Source organism: Ahaetulla prasina, chromosome 5, assembly GCF_028640845.1.
Source record: "Ahaetulla prasina isolate Xishuangbanna chromosome 5, ASM2864084v1, whole genome shotgun sequence".
NCBI lineage: Eukaryota > Metazoa > Chordata > Lepidosauria > Squamata > Colubridae > Ahaetulla > Ahaetulla prasina.
Genome location: NC_080543.1, coordinates 109,589,723 through 109,615,155, shown reverse-complemented (window position 1 = coordinate 109,615,155; position 25,433 = coordinate 109,589,723). Strand labels below are relative to the sequence as shown.

The 25,433-nt window shown below is 38.4% G+C and overlaps 1 protein-coding gene across 17 annotated transcripts in view; it reads left to right on the top strand.

The window, feature by feature from the left end:
• MBNL2 (muscleblind like splicing regulator 2) overlaps window positions 1–25,433 on the top strand; it is a 74,589-nt gene that overhangs the window by 37,707 nt on the left and 11,449 nt on the right. For 3 of the 17 annotated variants that reach the window (XR_009155553.1, XM_058186787.1, XM_058186788.1), the window contains exons 4-9: window positions 6,119–6,316; window positions 7,958–8,212; window positions 12,893–12,946; window positions 13,545–13,698; window positions 18,009–18,044; window positions 22,759–22,853. Coding sequence is in view for 16 of the 17 variants with exons in the window: in XM_058186787.1 (XP_058042770.1) it covers window positions 6,119–6,316; window positions 7,958–8,212; window positions 12,893–12,946; window positions 13,545–13,698; window positions 18,009–18,044; window positions 22,759–22,853 (792 nt within the window). In the remaining variant the exon portion in view is untranslated. The remainder of the gene's footprint in view (window positions 1–6,118; window positions 6,317–7,957; window positions 8,213–12,892; window positions 12,947–13,544; window positions 13,699–18,008; window positions 18,045–22,758; window positions 22,854–25,433) is intronic. The other 14 variants (XM_058186789.1, XM_058186790.1, XM_058186801.1 and 11 more) reach the window with 13 other exon arrangements.

Here is a 25,433-nt window from a genome sequence, read left to right as displayed (position 1 = left end):
GAAAATGCTGCTACTAAATTGACCACTCCTGCCCCGGAGGATATCCTTTCCCGTCCTTCGGAGCCCCTTTTTGATACTAACTCTTCAAGTTCCTCATCTTCGCCCTCCCCCCTGATAGCAGAAAATCCTCCTGCATCCAATACCCCTTGTGCTCCTCCATGTGTTCCTCCCCCTGCGCTCCCCCCTGCTGTTGTTTCTTCCCCTCTTTCACCTCCCCCTCCTCCTGTTTACCCTTCTATCAGTGCCGTCAGGTCAGAAGAAACCTTCACGGAGGGTAATGAAAGGAAAAAAACTGATCTATTCCCCCTCTCTGTGTCCTCTTCTTCCCCCCATCTTTCTGAACTCTCAAAACATACTGAGCTAAAAATTAACCCTGTGCCTGCTGTCCCTTCAGCCCCTTGCCTCCCACCTCCAAAGCATATACCTGCTTTTTCCATCCCTGCATTGAAAACTGCCTCCCTTCCCCTGCCTGCCTCCCTCCCCCCAGAGTGCCTCTCCCTTTCCCCCATGGGTATGATCACTCAGATTATAGCCCAACCAATTTGGTTCAATTACTTCCCTATATTTGAAAACCATCTCAAAATGCTCAAAGTGACTACAAGGAAGAAATTGGCAACCTATTTCCATGAAAGTCCAAGAGCCCCTGCAAAAATTCTGTGGCGCATGGTCCTTGAATGCCTCATTTTACATGAAAAAGGACTTGCAGATGTCACTTAGAAAGTTGTCCTCCGCCTTATCAAAAAATGACTCAAAAGGATCCACAATCACATTCATGACTTAAACTGCTGAGTTTTCTCACTTGAGGGAAGAAGATTTAAAGAGGCAACTTCCCCAGGTCTGCAAATGTTGCTTGATGATGTGTGTGCGTGTGTATGTATGTAGGTAATCATTTCCAGACCTGCATAAGAATTGTAGAGATAATTGTGATGCTTGATTTGCATGGAATGTGTGTATGTGCAAAACTCATTGAGAAGGTGTGAGATTTCTGTGTTGTCTTTTGGATTTGCAAGAAATGTGTGTGTGTGTGTGTGCGCGCGCGCGTGCCGTGTATCTAGAGTGTTTTTGCAAGAAATATGTGCCTGATTGCAATGTGCGTGTGTGTATCTGAGCCAGGTTGGGAAGGGTGAGAGAAAGGGGAACTGGAAAACACCCCCTCAGGGTGGACTTTCAAAAAAAAAATTTTTTTTCTCTCTCTGTCCTCGCTGGCTTAACTACTTCCCCCCCCCTGCCCTTTGTTGAGCCAAGGGAGGGGGTGGGCGAAGAGCAAAACCACTCACCTCCCCAACTTTTTTTCTCACTGCTGTGCCTGTCTGAGAAGGGAGGGACAAATATGCAGATGCATTTTCTTTTCTGCTCTGAAAACAATTTTGATTTTAATTTTTAACCCTGCATGCAATCTTGATTTTGATTTTAATTTTTAATTTTTCTTTTTTCTGGAACTTTTTGAGGTTTAAACTGCCTGATTAAACCTATACTTTTATAAATGTTTTCAAAGCACAGAGTTGACTCAAAATGTGTCATTTAGCTTTGTATTTTTGAAGCTGTTAACATACATAATAAGAGTTGAAAGGGACCCTTAGAGGTCTTCTAGTCCAACCCCCTGCCCAGGCAGGAAACCCTACAGCATTTCAGACAAATGGCTATCTTCTTATGTATGGATGCAATTTTTTTAAGCAGAAATCTTTTTTTTGGGAAATGCACTCAGGTTTTCCACATAACAGACTCACCAAAAAGCCTACAAAATGTTTTTCTTTTTTGAATCAGACTCAAGGTGCTTCTTATTTGCTGTTTGTATTGTTTATCTTTATTTTTTAGCAGCACAAGATGTGCCCTGTTTTAGGAACTATTTCAGAGATAAATTAGAAAGTTACAGGATGTGAAGAGAGATTTAGAAGGATGAGCAGATACTAGTGCTGTGAAAGATTTAATTTGTTAATGAAGCTGAAATAAAAGTTTAATGTTAGGAGTTATGAGTTAGAAAAACATGAGCAAATAAGACAAATGGTGATTTTGCTAAGATATAGTGATTTGTTTTTGGAAGTTTTTGATAGTATGGATTTGTTAGTGAACAACTTCCACACATGAATAAAAAGGGTGGGAGTTGGGTTTTTGTTGATCGTTTGTCTTTTTCTCTGTCTCCCATATAGTACCTTTGTTAAAAAACAAAACTGAGATTTGTGTATAAACCCCCCCCCAAGTTGTGTCATCTCTTCTTTGTCCCTGCTTTTGTGTGGGTATGAATTTTAAAAGTGCTAGAAAGAAGAAAAATGACTTTTTGCCCAGGATGGACCAGCTACCTAGACAGGATGAAGAACAGAGTTCAACTTTCTTTCTTCTCTGTACTTTTGTTTAAATGATTTTACCTGTTTATCTCCTTCCTGAAGCATACCTTTTCTCATATGGAAATATATTGTACCAGTTTATCTGTTTAATGCTAATCTGTGTTGTTTCTTTTCAAGTTCTACCTGCAAGCTATCTATTCCCCCTTGGCCCCCTCCCTAATCCTCCAACGATGCCTTTTCTCACCCAGAAAGGGAGGAGGAGGGGATCCCTTCTCATGTCTTTTAGTCCTGCAGATGACTTCAACCTGTGGAAGTCGAATACATGGGTCAAGATGCTTTCCCCAAAAGAGACACTTCCCAATAAAGAAATGGACATGTAATGAGTAAACATGTAACGATCAAAAGACTTTTTTCAATTCCCAGAAGACAGTTTGGTTCTTTCTTGTTTTATGTATTCATGTAAGGACTGTATTTGAGATTTCTGTCAGCAGCTGCCATCCAAATCAATGGTGAGACTTTGTGGGTCCCTGGCCGACATATCCGTCCCTACCATCAAAAAACAAAAACAGGGGACCTTCCCCCATCTGACACCATTGACATTTCTCTGCTGCAGAGTCATACCGGCAATTGACTCTCTTCCTACAAGAGACATCTACCGCTCCTTTGGCCTTCTCTTCCTCCAAGAAGGTGGATTGTGTGTGGCTTTAAAGGAAGAATGCTGCTTCTATGCCGACCATTCTGGCATTGTACAGGACTCTATGTATAAACTAAGGGATTTAACTTTGAAGATGCCTTTTCAGGATGGTTGCCTAAATTACCTGGTTTACAAGCTATTATAGTATTAATCGGTATGATTGCATTAGGATGTATAATTTTACCTTGTATTCTACCTATTTTTGTTAAAACAATTTCTAAAAGTCTATCTTTACTAGCAGAAAAGAAAGCAACTGCACAAGTCATGGCATTGTGGCATAAGCATGATCCGGCCCGTTATCAATTGCTGACCGTAGAGGAACTCGAAGATGATTACATCTTGCCTGCACCTAAAACCTTTTGCCTGGATGATGACTCAGAAATAGACAAGGATAGTATGGCTAATAATGAAACCGACTGATTGTCTGGCCTTAAAAAATAAAAAAGGAAGAGATGTTGCAATATAGCCATACGGATTCCATCTGAGAGATCACCTATGTGCTAGATTAGCGTGGGATTCTCCCAGCTAGTTGGATCACATAGGTAGAAACTTCTTTGATGTTAGAGTCACATCAGAGGAGCAGGATATTTACCTCTATGGTGTGAAGATGCAGTTACAGTTTTACATCCCGTTTCCTTTACTTGATAAGATCTTCCTCACAAAGATCTAAGGAATCCCTTTATGTGGAGATCAATTGGTATGCAAGGTTAGGATATCACAGGATGTATTGCTATGTTTTGCTACATGATCAATATACAAGGTTTTGTTTGATGTATTGCTTTCTGATAGACTCTCTTTGATGTATGTGCCTTCTGATGTTATTGTCTTTTATGCAAATGCTTTCCGGTAAGAATCCTAATAAAAGGGGAGGCTTAGATTTTGTTCTGAGCTCTCATCCCAACGAAAACTTTGCTTCTGGCTCATTGCTTCATGAGAGACCACCGCAGAGTATAAGATGCACCTTAGTTTTTGGGGAGGAAAATAAGAAAAAAGCTAATTGGTGGGTGGATGGGCCTCCCGGAATATCAGCTGTTCCCAGAGGTGAATTTTAGCAACAGGTTCGTTAGTTGTGAGCTGTGTGCCTTGCTTTTTTTCCCTGCCTCTGAAAGGCTCCGAAACAGAGCTTCAGAAAAAAGGCTTTTTTTCTGAAGCTTCTTTCAGAGGCTTTTTCAGCCTTGAAATCTCCATTTGCAAAGCTGGGCGGAGTATAAGACACACCCAGATTTTCACCCTCTTTTGGGGGGGGGGGAAGGTACTCCGAAAAGTACGGTATGTTTAAAATTTATTTATTTTATTTATTTATTTATTTGATTTTTATACCGCCCTTCTCCCGAAGGACTCAGGGCAGTGTACAGGCAAAATAAAACAGATAGTACAATATACAATTTAAAATGCAATTTAAAAACTTATTTTAAAATTGGCCTGAAAAGTATACAATGAACTAAAAACCCCATTTAAAATTAGTTAATAAGAATTTAAAATTTAATAAAATTCAATTTAAGCCAGCCCCGCGCGAATAAAAAGATATGTCTTCAGTTCGCGATGGAATGTCCGAAGGTCAGGTATTTGGCGTAAACCCGGGGGAAGTTCGTTCCAGAGTGTGGGAGCCCCTACAGAGAAGGACCTTCCCCTGGGGGCCGCCAGCCGACATTGCTTGGCGGACGGCACCCTGAGAAGTCCCTCTCTGTGAGAGCGTACGGGTCGGTGGGAGGCATGTGGTAACAGCAGGCAGTCCCATAAGTACCCAGGCCCTAAGCCATGGAGCGCTTTAAAGGTAGTAACCAAAACCTTAAAGTGCACTCGAAAGGCCACAGGTAGCCAGTGCAGTCTGCGCAGGAGCGGTGTTATATGGGAGCTACGCGGAGCTCCCTCTATCACCCGCGCAGCTGCATTCTGGACTAACTGAAGCCTCCGAGTGCACTTCAAGGGGAGCCCCATGTAGAGAGCATTACAATAATCCAAGCGAGAGGTAACGAGCGCATGAGTGACCGTGCACAAGGCATCCCGATCAAGGAAGGGGCGCAACTGCCGAACCAGGCGAACCTGGTGGAAGGCCCCCCTGGAGACGGCCATCAAATGATCTTCAAACAACAGCCGTTCATCCAGGAGGACACCTAAGTTGCGCACCCTATCCTTTGGGGCCAATAACTCGCCTCCAACAGTCAGCCGCAGCTGCAGCTGACTGAATCGGGGTGCCGGCATCCACAGCCACTCCGTCTTGGAGGGATTAAGCTTGAGCCTGTTTCTCCCCATCCAGACCCGTACGGCTTCCACGCACCGGGACAGCACTTCAACAGCTTCATTGGGGTGGCCTGGGGTGGAAAAGTACAGCTGGGTGTCATCAGCGTACAGCTGGTATCTCACCCCAAAGCCACTGATGATCTCACCCAACGGCTTCATATAGATGTTGAACAGAAGGGGCGAGAGAATCGACCCCTGCGGCACCCCACAAGTGAGGTCCCTCGCGGTCGACCTCTGCCCCCCTGTCAACACCGTCTGCGACCGGTCAGAGAGATAGGAGGAGAACCACCGATACACGGTGCCTCCCACTCCCAATCCCCCCAACCGGCGCAGCAGGATACCATGGTCAATCTCACATCAAGTGTTTTGGAGTTCAATAACACCAAAAAGATCCTTAATGTATAAATCTTTTCATTCTTGTTAAAAGAATAACATATAGGATAATCATGCATAATAAATTATAGTTTTGGTTTATTTGTAGTTGGTCATACCAAGGTAGCTTTTATGGCCATTCCTTAGATGGTTAAGCATCCTTTCTCTATTTTAAATTTATATACAGATGTACAGTGCAGTGTACATCAATTCTCTCAAAGATAAACATGGCTTCAAAGCTTTCATGCTGAGTCAGTTATTCAGTAACCTTTTCCAAAACTAACCCTTTGGAACTATTCATCAAAATTAAAACATAATAATTAGTTTAATTTGTTAAGAAAGCCACAAATAACTAGACACTGAATTGGTACATTCTACCAAGTCAAAATATGAGTTATTTCAGTTTAGCATGTGTGTGGACTACTCTAACATAAATCAGTGAACTTTGATGTTGAATTTATTACAGAGCATGTGTATATTTTTCATTTCTGGATGCTTATTTATCATTCCTTTTTATTCTCTCTTTCAGCCATCATTTTCAGTAGGACCAACAATAGGATCTAATCCAGCACTAAACTTTGCACCATATTTAGCTCCGGTTACTTCTGGGGTTGGATTAATTCCTACGGAAATCGTTCCCACACAATCTGTAATTGTTCCTGGAAATCCGGTCTCTGTCTCTGGATCAACTACAACACAGAAACTCCTCAGGACAGATAAACTAGAGGTATGGTGAGCATCGTTCTTCGGATACATGCAGTATTTGGTTATATAGGATTGTGAATTTACCCAGTGACTATATTTAAATATAGAGAAAATGCTATTTCATTTCAGTTGGCTACTTAGCATCAGCAATGCAGATCCTCTGTTCTGATCTTTGGTGTCATAATTGTGCTGTAATGAAGAAGTGCAGAATTCATTATTATGGTTATGCAAACGTATTTGTTTTGATACATTTCATATAGCACTAGAACAGGGATGTCAAACTCAAGGCCCGTAGGCCAGATTTGGCCCATGGAGTGCTTAGATCTGGCCCATGGGGCCACCCTGGAAACAGCAAAGGAGTGACCCATGGTGCTTCTGCCAGCGAAAATGGAGCCCATGGGAGGCTGTGCATGCCCCCCCCGAGTTTTGCTGGCACAGGGCTACAGAAGGCCGTCGTGGCCAAAAACGGAGCTTGGGAGCCCATTTTCGCTGGCAGAGCGCTTGGGCCACCACAGGCACCCCCGACACGAGTGACCTCAATAACCCTGATGTGGCCCTCAGTGAAATCAAGTTTGACACCCCTGCAGTAGAAGGTAAGATCTTCCACCTCATGAAACAACAGCACAGGACTTGTCTATCTTGTCTATCTGCTTTAGTTTAAGGTGAGTGACTTCTGTATATGAGCTCTGAAAGGTTAGAAATTCAGTTAAAGTGGTCACCTGAATCAAATGGAACAAATCATCTCCTCAGAGTTTTGCATGGCCTAGTAATTATATTGTTTGTGCAGCAATTGTAATCTATTATGTAATTTGTAGATAACATTAATTTGTAAACAGAGATAATAAACTAAAAGAAAAACATTAGATCAGTTAATTGTAGTCCATTCTTTGTGTGCTCCATTCTCAGAAAGGTGACTTTTACATATGGAAAATCTGAGCTTGTTTCTTGAGTTCTGTCAGTCAGAATTTGAGGTATACAACTGAGTATTATCAATATACCAATGGTACCTAACTCCATGGCATCCAATGATTTCACCCACCAGTTTCATATAGAAAGGAGTAGAGAGAGAGTGGAGCTCAGGGATGGGTTCTACTTATTTTACTACCGGTTCACAACGGTAGCGTGCGCTTCTGCGCATGCGCAGAACACCAAATATGACATCAGGGTGGGTGGGTGGAGCCTCCCACCGCTTTTACTACTGGTACTACTTCTTCAGTCAACACTGAAGAAGGAGAAACACCATATAACACCACATCCTCCTTTCTAACCCCTGAGTTAGTCCAGAAGGATACCACAATTGTTAGGATTAAAAGTCACCGAGAGATCAAGGACCCAGATGGATTCAAGATCCACGTAGAATTTATACAATAACGAAGCCTATGTTATAGACCAGGGGTGTCATACTCACATTGTCATGGCAGCATCATGTGACCTATCAGGAGTTTTTTTTCCCTTCACTAAGCCGGGCGTGGGCGTGGCCAGCGTGTGACACATCCGGCCCGCGGACCACAAGTTTGACAGTCCTCTTACAGACTGAGATTAAAGGTTTTAACAATTTTCAGACTTTATTTGGGCACAGTTCAAAAATTGCCTTTTACATTCTTTCTTGTGCTCAATGTGTAATTACCCTCACATGCATAATAAATATTGTTTTGTGCCCCAGGTTTGCCGGGAATTCCAGCGAGGAAACTGTGCACGGGGTGAAACCGATTGTCGGTTCGCACATCCTGCTGACAGCACAATGATTGATACAAATGACAACACTGTAACTGTTTGTATGGATTACATAAAAGGGCGTTGCCTGAGGGAAAAATGCAAATATTTTCATCCTCCTGCTCATTTGCAGGCCAAAATCAAAGCTGCTCAGCACCAGACAAACCAAGCGGCAGTGGTAGCCCAGGCAGCTGCTACAGTCATGGTAAGTGCAAGGGGAATGGGTTCCTTTAAGAGTCAGCTTTAAGTCCTTGAGCTGGCTACTTTTAAGATGGATTTTTGTTAGCAACCCACCAAATCTGTTTCACTCAGTAATTTCAGCACAAGGAGCATCTTCCTAGAATGTGGCCAAGTTCAAGTTCTAACTGTCCTTGTTTTTTCCGCATTTAGTACAGACTCTTATCTCTAAGGATTAACTTGGTTTCCACTTGAATGCTTTGAAATTTCGATAAACTGGGCTGCCAACTACATGCATCTTTAAATTGACATGGTGGTTTAGAAAATATCCAATAGTTATCTAGCTCGGTCTTTATTAAATTTGCATGTTGGCTGCTCCAACTGAAGTTATAGTGGCTTACACAGTGACTGTAGCGATTAAAATATTTGGAGGGAACGATGAATTCATTCATACACATGTCTTTTACATTGAGGGCAAAATACTGGATGTCTTCTTTTTCAAAATAGTTTGAAAAAGAAATTAGGTGGAAATATGGTTTGCAATAGGTTGATATGTATTCTCTGTATAGGCTGAATTCCTTGACGGAAACCTGTGCAAGAAATTTTGTCCAATCACTCACTATACTCACTATAATGGTAATCTTAGATGGTTCTGCTGCGATATCATTTTGCTAGGATGATCTTTTGAGTCCACCGTTCCCTCCCCCCAAAAAAGAAAATATCACTTTGTCACCTATTGGAGTTTTTGTAAACTTCATTCATTATTTGTGACATCTAGTCACAGTCCCAAGAACTTCTTTAAGTGGATGGTATATTATATTGTTTGTGTCTACCTTTCAGCTTTATAAAAATGTCATTGTACTGCTAAGTTTTGAAACAAGCAGTACTGAACAGAACAGAACAGAACAGAACAGAATAGAATTCTTTATTGGCCAAGTTGATTGGACACAAAGAATTTGTCTTTGATGCATAAGCTCTCAGTGTACATAAGGAGAATAAAATACATTCATCAATTATAAAAATATATAACACTTAGTGATAGTCAAGGTTACTAATAAGCTATACAAGCAATATGGTTATAAGTGGGAAGATATAGATACTAGTAAGGAAGAGAATAATAATAATAGTAATACAGTCTTAGTAAATTATTTGACAGTGTTGTGGGAATTAGTTGTTTAGCAGAGTGATGGTGTTCGGAGAAAAACTGTTCTTGTGTCTAGTTGTTCTGGTGTGCAGTGCTCTATAGCGTCGTTTTGAGGGTAGAAGTTGAAACAATTTATGTCCAGGATGTGAGGGGTCTCACATATGTATATATCTATATCATATATATATAGCTTTCTATATCATCCTTAAATCTTGTAATAATATCAATTTAATGACCATGACATTTCTACTTGCAATATCTTTACAAAAATAGCTTCTTTTAGTTTAGAAGTGCTGAAGGAGCTGTTTTACCCTGAGAGTATTCTTTCTATAAGTGGATCTTTTATGGTAATTTATTTGGTTGATGAGAGCAAATTATTTTCAGTATATTATGGAACACAAGCAGAATATTCAGGTGAGGAAGTGAAGTATCCTCAATACAAAAATCTGTCTTCATTCTTGCAACAAGGCAAGTAATAATACAAATGTAGTTATTTTATGTAGTAGATGTAGCCTGTAGATTGTCATCCATCCACCATACAAAACAGTTAGAAAAACAGCTAATATATTTAGTAGCTTCTTGCAAGCCTTCTCAATGCTTTTATATCTACCAGAATCATAGAACATAGAATAACAGAGTTGGAAGGGTCTTGGAAATCCTAGTCCAACCCCCTCCTCAAGCAGGAGATGCCATTCCAGACAAATGATTGTCCAATTTGTTCATAATCAATTTGACATTTATTGATATCTGCTTTTAGGGATCAGAACTCAAATATCTGCCTCTTTTTAAATAGAAATCTAGAATAGATTGATACGAACATAATTTGATATAACATAGCAAAACAAAAACAATCAAACATAAATAGAAATCTACGAACCAACATAATTTTGCACAAATTTGTTTAAAAAGAAGGTGCATTTAATGTTTTCCATACAGAAATTGATAGGTATGATCTTAAAAACACTACTTCAGTTAAGAACCATATTTTTGTTTTGTGTGAGGACTTCATTCATCGTCATCTAAAGTTAGAGAAGTTCTCTTTGTTTGATACCTTGCTGAAATCACTTTAATCATGTCAGCGTATAGTTAAATTTTAAATTTATGCCATAAAATGCAATGATGTGGGCCAATTTGGATTTAAAAGTGTTTGAAGTTCTAAGGATAAAATGAGAGCTACTAGGCATTATGACTCTAGAGTACTCAATGGCAGTAAACCTCTAGAGACCAGTTGCTAGGGAACAGGTACCAGGAGGTTTTAATGCTCTCCTGACCTCCTTGTGAGCTCCCCAGAGGCATTTGATTGGTCACTGTGGGAACAGAGTATTGAACTAATGATCTTTGGTCTGATCCAACACAGCATTTTTTATGATGTGTTGTTGTTTTGCATAGCTAGCTTACAGTTTGTCTGAGAACAAAACCATTTGTGCCAATACTGAAAATACATCTATAATATAGCAATACTAGACATTTTTAAGCACACAAATCCAGATCAGTAGACATTTGAATTACTGAGGAGTGACTTCTGAGAAAATGGTGCATTTTAACACTACAGATATCCCCGTTGGAAGAGAACAAAAGTTAACTAGAACTCTCCATCATCTTTACAAAATTCAGAATATGAGAGTTTATTAGTAAGTTAGAAAAATGTGGGATAGTCAGCATCGCTACAAGATGTATTTGTAACTAACTCACTAACTGCACTCAATGTGTAGTCCTTAATGGAACTACAACTATATGGAGGGAAGTAAGTAGTGGAGTAGTCCAGGGTTCTGTTTTAGACCCATCGTTCTTCAATATCTTCATAAATGATTTAGATGAGGGAATACAGGGGAACTCATCAAATTTGCAGACGATGTCAAACTGACAGGAATAGCCAACACCCTAGAGCTCAGGAACCAGATGGATCTTGACAGACTTGAACATTGGGCCTGAAAGGAAATAAAATTCAATGTAGAGAAAAGTAAAGTTGTATGCTTGGACAAGAAAAAAATATAAAGGTACAGATTAGGCAAAACATGGCTCAAAAGCCATAACTGTGAGAGGGATCTTGGAGTCCTAGTGGACAATTATTGAAGTATGAGCCAGCAGTGTGTTATAGCCACCAAAATAACCAACGTAATCCTAGGCTGCATTAACAGAAGGATAGAACCAAGATCACATGAATTGTTATTACCATTTTATAATGCCTTAGTAAGACCAATGTTGGAATACTCCATTCAGTTTTGGTCACATATAAAAATGATGTTAAGACTCTGGAAAGAGTATAGAGAAGAAGAAGAAAGATGAGGGGGCTGGAGCAGTGGTGGGATTCAGCCAGTTCTCTCCAGATCGTGCAAACCTGTAGCAGCAACAGCGGGAGGCTCCGCCCACCAGCCTGGACATAATGTGTGGCTACTGCGCATGCCGTATGTGCACACTCACATTTGCGAACTGGTAGGGAAGGTAAGTGAATCCCACCTCTGGGCTGGAGGCTAAAATGTATGAAGAACATTTGCAGGAATTGGGTATGCCTAGTCTAGTGAAAAGAAGGACTGGGGTGACAATGATATCAGTGTTTCGGTATTGAGTAACTGTTACAAAGAAGAAGGGGGTGAACCTATTTTCCAAAGCATCAAAAGGCAAGACAAGAAACAATGGAGGGAAACTATTCAAATTTCTTCTCTAAGGAGAAATTTCCTAAGAGTGAGAACAATTAACTAGTGGAACAGCTTGCCTTCAGAAATTGTGGGTGCTCCATCACTGGAGGCTTTTAAGAAGAGACTGGACAGCCATTTGGCTGAAACGGTATAGGGTCTCCTGCTTGAGCAGGGGGTTGGACTAGAAAACCTCCGAGGTCCCTTCCAATTCTGTTTTTCTGTTAAAATCCCCAAACAAAATGTGTAACCATTTTTTCCTACTCAACATGGTATCATGGTGGTTCCTAATATAGTTAAAATTAGAGAACATTTTAAAATATATTGAATGTGATAAATTAAGGTTCAGAAGTAACATTAACTAAAGATCTAAGTAAAAAACATACTTTAAAATAACATTAATCTTTCTAGGTTTTATAGATGAATTCGTTTCATTAAAAAATACTGTTTTCCAGTGATTTCAATTTTGATTGTTAATTTTTGGAAATTAATGTATGCTTCCTAATATGGCATAACTAACTAATCAGTATTTGTTTAGGAAAATCATTGCAATAACTGCTTTTCTACATAGTATAAAAGCTTACTGATGCTTATTTGTCTGCAAGCTGCTATTTTATTCAACTTTCCTAAATTCCAAACATCTGTTTTATTCTTATATGTTTTAACTAAGGTATGATAAATGCATTTTTTGCTTCAGTACTAATCCAAGATGTAATGTTCATTTCTTTAGATGATGAAGTACTTCTGTTGTTGTGCATGTCTAGTGTTCTGTATGTTGTATCTTGCATTCAGAATATTTTTTTCCTTCTCAACTATCCACAATGCAATGCCGTTCCCATGATGCACCTCTGCTTGCTGTTTACCTGTATGTTAATTCGCTTGAATTCCATTGGCCACTGCCATCATGTGCTCGCTGCCTGTTCTTAAAAAGACTCAGTCGACTGCCAAAGCAATGAAGCGACCTCTTGAAGCAACTGTAGACCTGGTACTTTGACTTTCACCTTTTGCTTTGCATGTAGCTTTTCCAAAATGCAAATAAATTTAATGTTTATCTGAATTGCATTCTTAATTATAAGACATAATTTCAGTATTTAAGTAATCTCATTTTCACGTTATTATGACAGAATAGCCTAACATATTTTCTAACAAAGTTTCATCGTCAATTGACTTATTTTAAAAGTCGAAGTGAATGAAAAATGTGTTTTTATCATTGACGCTATTTATTCTATAATAAATAACATGTGTTTTTATAAATAGAAACAAATGCAAATAACGCTTCAGTCATATTTTAAACCCTATTTCAAAAAACAATGTTTTCCCTAGGCTCTCTTTTTTAGTTTAATTGCTATGATTCTATAATTTTAGTTTAATTGTGCTGTGCATTAATTACCAGTAATAATAAAATTTTACCCTGCTGCCTTTGGTGCATGGCAAGGCTTCTTCAACTGTTGAAAAAGCTGTAATAATTACACAGTCCTCGTTTAAGATATAAATCTATGTATATAGATATATATGGATATATATATATATACATGTGTGTGTGTGTTTGTATTTGTGTGTGTATGTGTGTATTTAATTCACAGGCCTTTCCACCTGCTGTCCTTCATCCTTTACCAAAGAGACAAGCACTTGAGAAAAGCAATGGTGCCAGTGCTGTTTTTAATCCCAGTTTCTTGCACTACCAACAGGCTCTTGCTAGTGCACAGTTGCAGCAACATGCATCATTTATTCCCACAGGTAAGTTCTGTTTAGAAGTAAAGAAATGTTTTTGATTTCTTTGTCTCTGGATAAAAAAGCTCCCCGTGATCCCATTCCTTGTGCTTTCATCTGAATAATTGTGTCCTTTTCCCATCACTTTTGAGAGGACATTGACAATGCTTTTAAAAAAAAAAAGTTTAGTATTTCTGAAGAATATTATAAAATGTTTAGAAGTGCGTAAAGTGGATCAAAAAGTTTTCAGTCTGAACCATTTGATTAATCTTAGTCTTTCAACAGTCTTTTGGAAAGAGGAATGTTCTTGCCTCAGTTTGTAGAGATTCTCAGTCATCTGGGTCATGGTTGTCCCAAAGGTGCTTTTTCAGGAGGCAACTGGACTTTCTTGTTTTTTCTTTGAAGCCGTTTGGCTTCTCATCCAAGAAGCTTCTTCAGCTGTGACTGGATGGTGGGGAATGGAAGAATTTAGTCTGGAAGGAATATAAATCCTTCCATTCCCCACCATCCAGTCAGAGCTAAAGAAGCTTCTTGGATGAGAAGCCAAACGGCTTCAAAGAAAAAACAAGAAAGTCCAGTTGCCTCCTGAAAAAGCACCTTTGGGTTTTGTCTCAGTTCTTTGGCATCTTTGATGAACTATATATGTTCTATATAGATATTTTCTACATAGAAAATATTTTTCTTAAAATATCAGTATATAGATATTTTAAGGACTTAGAACTCAGGACATAGTAAATATATTAAGATGTTCTGGGAATACATTGTTTTTGTGGTTGTTAGTTTATCCTGCCTTTATTTTGTACAACCCAAACTCAGAGTACAAGTAGTCCTTGACTTACGATTGAACCCAAAAGTTCTGTTGTTAAGTGTGACATTTGTTAAGTGAGTTTTGCCCCATTTTATGACATTTCTTGCCACAATTGTTAAGTGAATAGCTGAAGTTGTTAAATTAGTAACGCCGGTTGGTAAGTGAATCTGGTTTCCCCATTGTCATAAGATCACCAAGGGTGATCATGTGAACCCGGGACATAGCAACTGTCAAAAATATGAACCAGGTGCCAAGTATCTGAATTTTGATCTCATGACCTCCGAACCTTCAAGCGGGAATTAAAAACTTTATTATTTAATCGTGCGGGACTAGCCTAAATGTATTTTAAATGTATTTTAATTATAGCTTTTAAATTTTAAAGGGTTTTATGTCGACTTTGACCATTTTAGCAATCTGGCCAATTAATATATTTGTTTTAAATGTTTTTAAATCCGTTATTTATATTATGTGTATTTGTGTATTTTTAATATGGCTGTACACCGCCCTGAGTCCTTCGGGAGAAGGGCGGTATAGAAATTGGATTAATAAATAAATAAATAAAATGACCATGGGGATGCTGCAAAAGTTGTAATTGTGAAAAATTTATTATTTATTATTTTTATTTTATTTATTATTTAGATTTTTATACCGCCCTTCTCCCGAAGGACTCAGGGCGGTGAGTCATAAATGGTCATAAATCACTTTATTCAGTGCCATTGTAATTTTGAATGGCCACTAAATGAACTGTTGTAAGTTGAGGACTATCTGTATATTATGCTTCTGCTTCCTATTCTGTTTTTCCTCTAAACAATTATCCTGTGAGGTGGGCTTACTTTCTCCTTCTCTATTTCTGATGTATACACAAGGCTACTCTTTTATTTCTGTCCAAAAGAAAAATTCTGTTTCATATCTGTTACTCTGTCCATCTACTATCACATTTGATGGTTACTTGAGGCCCCCATGTACTACGTCATATGAGAAAATTTCACAAAGGCTATGAAATCTGGTAATAGCATAGAATAAGAGAACAAGAATCTTCTATCACTGTAAATTAAATTACATGTCTTACTCTTATCTTCATTTTTTTTCCTGTTTTGTCTGCCATTTTAATATTCGCTAGAAGTATCTTAAAAGTTTTTGAAAACTGTTTGCCTAATGTTAATCTGCCCCATGATTTCCCTTCCCAGCAAACATCATTTTCCTTCCTTTATGCTCCAATGGAGACATTTTTTTAAATTCTCACTTTTTTAAAAAAAATCACCAATGCAGAATCAGTTCTCTGCTCATGGGTATGTGTCAATTGCATACATTGAGACAATGATTCATTGATAAATATGTATACAGATTGCTTTGTTGCAATAACTCATAGGTATCTATCCATCAAATTGTGATCTGATCGTATTTGTAACATAAAAGTGACCTCAAAAGAAAACCAGATCATGCCATTAAGAGGACAACATGTGAATATGAAACTCACAATTTCTTATGTAGGTAATAGTAAACTGTAACCTGCAGTTTGACTCTATGCCCCAAATGAACCAATGTTAACAAGCAGAATATTCTAGAAAAACATTTTAACAATACTGTACACACATACACATTTTGGTGCATAGTTGTTTCATACATATGAGTTCTGTCAGTTTGAATGGTGCTTAATACTAAGGTACTTAAGACAAAAAAGGATTAGTATAAAAAATGGAAGGAGGGACACATAACTAAGGCAGAATGCCAGCATATAGCTTGAATCTGCAAACTAAGGTTCATCATGAACTTGCAACAAAAAATCAAAGATAATTTTTAAAAAGTTTCTTTCAACATATAAAAAACAAGAAAAAAGTCAAGGAAACAATCGGTCCACTAATGGGAGAAGATGGCAAGGAAGTGATGCTCAGCAGTGAGAAAACAGAGTTGCTTAATTCATTCTTTGCACCTATCTTCATACAAAAGAAAAAAAAACCAGTCCAATCTCTACCAAGAACAGAACAGTAAAAGACAGACTAGGAATTAAAATAGACAAGAAAATGGTAAGAGAACACCTGTCCACCCTAGATGAATTCAAGTGACCAGAACCAGATGGACTACATCCAGTGGTGGGATTCAGCCAGTTTGCATTTCGGGAGAACCAGTTGTTAACCTTCTTTCTGAGCAGTTTGGCAAACTGGTTTTTGGAAGAAATCATTAGAGCAGAGAACCGGTTGTTAAATTACTTGAATCCCACCACTGATTACATCCCAGAGTTCTAAAGGAGGTGGCAGATGTGATCTCGGAACCTTTGAGCCATATTTTTCAAAGATCCTGAAGCACCAGGGAACTACCGGAGGATTGGAAAAGAGTTGATGATTCCCATCTTCAAAAAAGGAAAACAATGGATCCAGAAAACTACAGATCAATCAGCCTGACATCAATACCTAGGAAGCTCTTGGAAAAGATAGTCAAGCTACAGATTTGTGAATACCTAGAAGCAAGCAAAGTTATAACCAGAAGCCAGCCAACACGGATTGTCAAAAACAGATTATGCTAAACAAATTTTATTTCATTCTTTGACAAAGTGACTAAATTAGTGGTCCAGCAAAATGCTGTGGACATAGTATACTTAGATTTCAGTAAGGCATTTGACAAAGTAGATCGCAACCTTCTTAGTAAGTTAGAAAAATGTGGGATAGATAGCATCATCACCAGATGGATTTGTAACTGGCTGACAAACCACACTCAATGTGTAGTCCTTAATGGAACTACCTCTACATCAGAGATGGTTCTGACCAATTCTAGAGAACCAGTAGCGGAAATTTTGAGTAGTTTGGAGAATCGGTAATAAAAATTCTGACTGGCCCCACCTCCATCTGTTCTCTGCCTCCCAAGTCCCAGCTGATTGGGAGGAAATGGGGATTGTGCAGTAACCTTCCCCTGGAGTGAGGAGGGAATGGAGATTTTACAGTATCCTTCCCCTGCCACGCCCATCAAGCCACACCCATAGAACCGGTAGTAAAAAAAGTTGAAACCTACCACTGCTCTACATGGAGGGAAGTAAGCAGTGGGTATCCCAAAGTTTTCTCTTAGTCCCAGTACTCTTCAATATCTTCATAACTTCCCTCATGACTTACATGAGGGAATAGAAGGGGAACTAATATACATTTGCAGATGACACCAGGCTGGCAGGAATAGAGATCACATTGTAAAATAGTTATTGTTATATATTCTATTCAAACTGAATTCTTTTTAATGAGAATGTCCCATTGTTCAATACTAAATGAAATGTTTGCTGTACAGATTATCATACATAACATTATATTGATAACATCTGATCATTGGCTGTAGTAAAGAAATTAATTTGATGTATATTTATACAGATTTGTACATAGAAATGAAATGTTTTAGAATAGCAATGAAGCTATGACTAGCCTTTTTGAATTTCTATTTAACTCACTTTGGTTTTTCCTTGGGATGCTTGGGTCTTCAAATGTTAACTCTAAACAGCTAACCTGTTTTTTCCCTTTATTCATTTTTTTTCACCTACCATTGCATGACACAGGGTCAGTTTTGTGCATGACACCTGCTACCAGTATTGGTAGGTTTCAAACTTATTTATTGATCTCTTTTTAATAATATTCTCTACCTTTCTTTGTTTGGAGAATTAAAATATAAATTAGACATAAATGGTTATTTTGAATTTTCACTCGAATTGTTAAAACATTTGACATTTTTTTTTTTTTAAAAAAAGAAATAAAACCCGGCTACTTAGATCATCATTTGCAATACCAGTTCTACTGCAAAATGCACTTATATTATGAAGTTCAGTGTGCTTTTGCTTTTTTTAACATATATTTTATAATGCGAACATTATTGTGTGACAAACTACTGAAAAAAGCAATTTAACTTCATTAGTATTTTGAAGTTTCATAGTGATATGCCTACATTTTCTTTTTCGCTGTGTTGTAAAAAAATTTTTATCAGTATTTCCCAGAAACGTTATCTTCATATTTGAAGAAAAAATAATCATTATATTTCATTTGAAACTACTACAAAGCTATTTAATATTGCAGTCCTATAAGTGCTTTTAAAGAAGTAATTCTCATTTAATTCAATGATACATAGAAGTACAGTTTCAAATTTTGAAACTTTAGAAAATTTCCCTTTTCTAATTTAGCCATTTGTCCAACAAATTTTTTTCAAATTAATTTTGAGTAATCACATTATTAGGGTGCTGTTTGAATTTCCATCATTAGTACGTGAGTTTTAAAATCAAGGTTTTAGATTGTGTTTCCCAGATGCCCTCAACTTTCTCTTACCCCACTTTACTTATATGTGGAAAAACGAATCAAAATTAATTATTATAATCTTCACTTTCCTTGTTGAGACTGTATAAAATAATTTTAGATAGTAGTTACGTTATATTGAATGTATTATAAAATAAATTGTTTATAGGCCATAAATGTGAGTGTGTATATCTACACATACACACACACATATATATACATAAACATACATAAACATGCATAAAGACTCACACAAAAATAAAATAAAAAGTCAAAAGAAAATATGAATTCAATTTCAGGTTGTTTTAATAGCTACATTTTTCCATTTCTAAAATTAGGAAGTTCATTATATTTTTACTCCAATATAATAATAAATCTTCACTGTTAGGAAATTACAGTATAAAATGAAGTACCTCAATCTTTATCGAATGATTGCCATTATGTCAGAATACTATTCATGAACGTAATAAAAAAATTGAACTTATATTTGAATTTTAAATATAAACTATGTGAAGGTGCTTATGAAATAATGAACTCTCAATATTTGTTTATCAAACAGCCTGGGAAGAAAGAAAGGTTGGGATACAATTTCTGCTACCCTTTTTTAACACTATTTTCTTATAGATATATACTAGGAAGTCAAAAAAGAATAAAGCAAAACTTCTATTTTGTTGCGAAAGAACGTTACATGAGCCTATCACTTTATACAATCCCTATCAAAGTTTTTACTTTACCATATATATCTGTGATAGCTAATCTTTTCCGGACCAAGTACCTAAAACGTGCCCGCGCACCCGAACTCCCAAAAGGCAATGCAAGTGCACCCCCGCCCATGTGCACCCCCCACACCCCACCCCTGCACATGCATGCACGCCCCCTGCATGTGCCCCACCCCTGTGCACGCATGCATGTCTGCGTATGCATGCATGTCTGCGTATGCATGCATGTCTGCGCATGCATGCATGTCTGCGCATGCATGCATGTCTGCGCATTCATGCATGTCTGTGCATTCATGCATGTGTTTGCGCATGCCCCACCCCGCGCATGTGCATGGGCCCCCGCACATGCCCCACCCCTGAGCATGCACACACTGGCCCCCTGCACATGCCCTGCACGACAGAAACCCGACAACCAGTTGGCTGAGCTGAATTGGGGCGACAGCTTGCGTGCCCACAGAGAGGGCACTACGCGTGCCATAGGATCGCCATCACATATATATATAGTTTACTTCATTATATGCCTCATAAGTAAATTTTATATGAGGGGATTTAGCTGACTTTGCACATGCTCAGAAACTAAGCAGAGTTGGACCCAGTAAGTCTTTGAACAGCAGACTCCCAGGGCTATAGTCAAGATTAGGAAATTGAGAAATATTCCTGAAAGCATGGTCAGGTTCTTCTGCTTTGTTTCCGAGAAAAAATCCTGGACCTATTCACAAACTCAGTGCAGAAACCTAAGAAACAGGTGATTAAATAATAGCAAAGGCTGTGATGGAAGCAGATACAAAATGCTAAGAAATAAAAGGGAGGGAGGAATCTGTTGGAAGCAAGAATTCATATTGGACATTGTTCCTAAAAAATGTGAATCCGCCTCCGCAAGTGTTGGTAAAAAAAGCGTTGAATAAAACAGTGTTGGTAGTATAAAAAAAGCAGAACAAGGCTGACATGCTCAGCAATGTTTCTTGGACCTGCAGAATTGTCCAGGAAAGCAGGACCTACAAGTGATAGCGAATTACACAAGGAAAGACATACATCATAATACTATGAACATTAACACAAGTTATGCTACGTTCAATAGACCATAGAATCATAATAAATTGAATCAGAATCTTTAGAAATAAGCTAAGAAAACAATAACAGATAAAGCAGCCATTATTTTAGTAGGTGATTTCTTTGCGTATTGACAAAGGAGACAGAAGTAGACTGAAATGTAGTTTTTATTAAAAATAAGCTGGCCATATTGCCTGAGGATGGCAAAAGGCACTATTTCAAAAAGGATTGCAAAGTATTAGGTATCAAGACAAAGTAACTTCTTCTTTGTGAACGATGCAGTTGCCGGAACCCACATTAAGATTATAGAAAGGTAACTGTGGGAATGCATTGTTTATGTATTTTTTGCAACAGCAGTATCCAATCAGTAGATGGCAGTGTTTTTAAGTCTGTAGTTGCATTTATGGCATACACTCTATGTCCTTTTCTCTATATAAAATTTCCTGTTTTCTTATCGAAGTTAAGCAGAAAAGCACATGTGGATTGTGCACTGTTTGTCCTGTAAGGCTACATGCAAAATTTCTAACAGTAACCCTTAGCAACATAAACATGCTGATTGGGAAGGTGTTGTAAAAAAAAAAGATAAAGGAGTCCCTGTGGCTTTTACTCCATTAGTCATTGCTGTCTGTAAGTGAAGATGTTGAAAAACATTAAAAGAATAAACAGGCAAGTTTTATATAGGGAAAGGTGGGGCAAAAACAGGGAAATTGTTCCCCACCCCATCCCAACGAAACAGGCTAATTTGGAAGGAGGATGAATGTTTCATGAGTAGTGCGGTGCCCTAGAGATTAAGCTCTTGCTTCACAATGAGGAGGCTGTGAGTTTGATCCTAGATCCGTAATGGCGAACCTATGGCACGCATGCTAGAGGTGGCACGCAGCATCCTCTCTGTGGGCATGCAAGCTGTTGTCCCAGCTCAGCACCGCCACATATACATGTGCACCTCCCACTGGCCAGCTGGTCTGCAGGTCTCTGCCGCGCATGTGTGGGGGGTCAGGGTGCATGCGGGAGGCACGTGCACATGCAGGGAGGTTGTGGCCCATACAGGCTCAGGCGCACATGCATGAGGGGTGGGGTGCATGCATGCGCATGGGGTGCATGAGTGGGGGGCACATACGCATTGCATTTGGGGGTTCGGGCATGTTTTGGGCACTCAGTCTGGAAAAAGTTAGCTATCGCTGTCCTTGGTAGAGGCCAGGGGTGAAATATAAAATTTGTTACTACCAGTTCTGTGGGCGTGGCTTGGTGGGGGGGTAAGTAAACCGCTGAAGAGGTTGTAAAAAAAGGCTTTTAAAAGCCTTTGATAATCCCAGCTGAGCCGCACGATCATCAGAGGCTTTTTCTTTACTTTTAAAAGCATTTTTTCAGCCGAAGAAAAAATGCTTTTAAAAGTTAAAAAAAAACCCTCTGATAATCATGCGGCTCAGCTGGGCGTGGGGGTGTGGGTCAGGAATTTTTGCTATTTGTTCTCCGAACCACCCGCCGCCATCACTACCAGATCTGATGATCCGGTCCGAACCGGGAGTATTTCATCCGTGGTAGAAGCAGATATTTTTCCCTCTGGGCACATAGAGAATATATATGCTAAATATAACTGCATTGGCGACAGGAAGGGCATCTGCTCAGTAAATACTCAGCTCCATTCAGTTGTCCAGACTCTACCCCGCAAGGGATTATGGGGTCATTAAAAGGAGATGATGATGAATGCTTCATGAGAAAGTCATTATGCACTGCTAACTAAAATCAATTTAGAGCATGTTTTCAGAAAAATACTGTGTAGAATATACAGAGAAAATACACTAACTTCTTCCTCTCAAATAAGGCTCCCCTGCTTCCTTCTTTTTGGAAGGAGCTTTCTAGAACAGCATGAGATATGGTAACTCCAGATCTAGATCATCCTCTAGATAATCTAAGTTCCAAAAAGATTCACGTACTAGCTTTTTTCAAATATTATTGAAACTATAGGAAGAATATCAAAATACTACCCAATACTTGGATAACATTAACAAATACCTAAAACCTTTTTTTTTCCTGGGAATTGCTGATAACTATGACTCCTTTAAATTGTACGTGTAATAAGCTATTTTCCCTTTTGTTTTATTTCTCTACCATGCTTTCTTGCTTTGCATTGTGATTGCATGCCATCTGCTGGTTTAACATATGATGGCTTGCTGCTCTGATATTCACCATGCCAAAATTCCACTTCCATTGCCATAATGCTACCCACACACCGCTTCATTGGCTCCCCTCCTGAAAGTTTCCATGATGCACAGCGCTACGTCCGCCACTGTCTCTGCACCAACAGCTCCTACAGCAAGTGTCCCCTTCGCTGCAGCAGCCTCAGCCAATCAGGTTTGCCTCTTTTAAAGCTTTCTTTCATTTCACAAATCCCAAACTCTAAATGAGTGCTGGTATTTCTTTAAAAAAAAATTCTCTCAGGAGAATTTTTTTCTTCATGTTTTTTACCCATCAGACTTTTGTTTGAAATAATTGTTTAACTAATATTTATGGACAGGTTGCACTTATTTAGAGTTAACATTTATGGCAAATAAGGGTGTAATGTGGCTCTCTGTGTATTTTGTGTGTGTGTGTGCGTGTCTCTAATACTAGCCGCTCAGTAGCCATTTTAGTGCTATTTTCTTATACTCCAATTAACTTTTAAATTTAAGTATTAACTATCTTTTCCCCAGGCTATAATTGTAATTAATTATTTAACCTTTTAAAGCAAAAACAGACTTAAAAGATTGAGGCCGAAGAATATTTCTGTGTACCGTATTTTTACGGAAGCTTGCTTGCGTACATATTATAATTGCAAGATTCAGTGGGATTTTTAATGTGGGCTGCAAACTTATGGATGGCAGAAAAGAGTTAAGAGTTTCTCTTTTACCTAATAGTCCCGTCCACCCATTTTTTTTAGCATTTTAAACATGGCAAGCTCTATTTAGTCCTAAGAATCATGTCTAATAATCATTCACAATATTGCTCTTTTCTTTCTGCTTTCTTTCTGTATTTAACTGCTTCTATTCATGGTAAAAGTAATCTTCAAATAGGAGTTATATCTACATTAATAGACATAATAAACCTAATGAGAGGTTATTCCTTTTTCATGTTTGTAAAATGGAAGTGAAGCAATTCCTGATTGGACCTGCAGTTTTATTTCCATTCCCTCTGGCTGTATGTTCTTGCTGTTTCCCTTCCTTCAAATTCTCACAGCAAATAGGAGATGCTTCTAAATTAATGAAACTATTGAAAAGATTATTAGAATTATTATTAGTAGTAGCAGAAGTCCAGGCGAACATCTGAAGTACCATTATTCTAGGAACTTCATTAAAAAGGGCTTTAGAAAACATCTGTTCCCATTCTTCATGTATAGAATAATTTACGTAAGAAACTTTTTTCCTGGGTTCTCATTGGATTAAATGTTCTTTGGGGTGAATTAACAAAAGAAGCAGCACACATTTTCAATCTTTTAAAGTACTAAAACTAAGGATATGTATTGGTTGTGTCGCCCTATTTTATCATGCTTCTTAAGCTTTGCTGCCGTTTTGGCAAACATACTGCGCTTTATATTTTTTTATTAAGCAATTATTTCTGGAACATTTTATGAAATTAATCTATTTTTACAAAACCCAAAGCCAATGAAAAGTGCTAAACTGACAATATGTACAGCTATTCTAAATGTGTTTCTTCTCAGTGAATGCATGGGAGAAGTTTTTAAATATCCAAACACAAAAGCATTACAGCCTGTTCTTTCAAATTAGTGCTTGTCAATATCAAAAGTGGTTTTTATTTTGAAAAGGCAACTGGACTGATTTTTTTTTGAGGAAAACCAAGATGTTTCGCTTCCTATCCTGGAAGCATCATCAGTTGTATTGGATGCTGTGGGAGATAGAAGGACAGTTACTGACAGTTGAGATTAGTTGGTGGGAGGGGAAATGATAAGTTCTGACAGGTTCCAGGTTTAGAAACATTAGAGTTTGTTAGATTTCTTTGTCTTCAGGCTGCTCTGACATGAGTTTAAGGAATGTTCTTTCTGCCAGATAAAAGCTAGTAGAAAACTGAGACCCCGCCCCAACTCTTCTCCAAATGGTTAATACAATCTAGACAGTTGAACTGTTGCTGCTGACCAGTGTTGGGTTTCTACCGGTTCACCCTGGTTTGGGCAAACCAGTAGTGGCGATGGCGGGAGGCTCCACCCACCCGGAATTCATCACAGAAGCTCTGCGCATGCGCAGGTTCTGCACAAAAGCTCCGCATGCAAGCGAAGCAAGCGCACACATGCGCACACTCCTGGTTCCAAACCGGTAGCGAAGATAAGAGGAACCCACTACTATTGCTGACCCCAGTGTGTCATCTATTTCATGTCCCCCTTGTCTACAGAAAGAGTACTTCTCTGAAATAAGGAAAATAACAGATGGGTAGACACTAAATTATAACAGTACACAGGTTTGTTTACATTGCATGGAAATTACAGCTTTCCATAATTTATATTGTAGGTTAGTTGATAAACTTTCAAATCAATCCAAAGATTTTATTTTGTGTTGTTCGTTAAAAAAAATATTTAAAATATTTTCACAGAAAATCCATCAGTAATTTGTTTGGTAAATATCTTAACCTGAATAAACCATTAAGATATCAAATGCTGATTTGTATCCTTCCTTGAGTTAGAGAGAGATCTCAATCTAGTGAACCTAGTCGTGCTAGGCTAACCATCACAGGAAACGGATTAAGAAATCATTGTTGCTGTCCAAAGAGAATTTGAGAGAAGGACCATGATTAAATCACAGTTCCTTATACGGAATAGGAAACTTCCATGTACAAGAGGTTTTGTCTGTTGTCCATATGTTATGTGGTGCATTCAAAGTTCTGATGCTTTGAAGCAGACTTTCTTATTTGCTGAGACAGGAAAGTGGTAACACTGCAGCATTAATT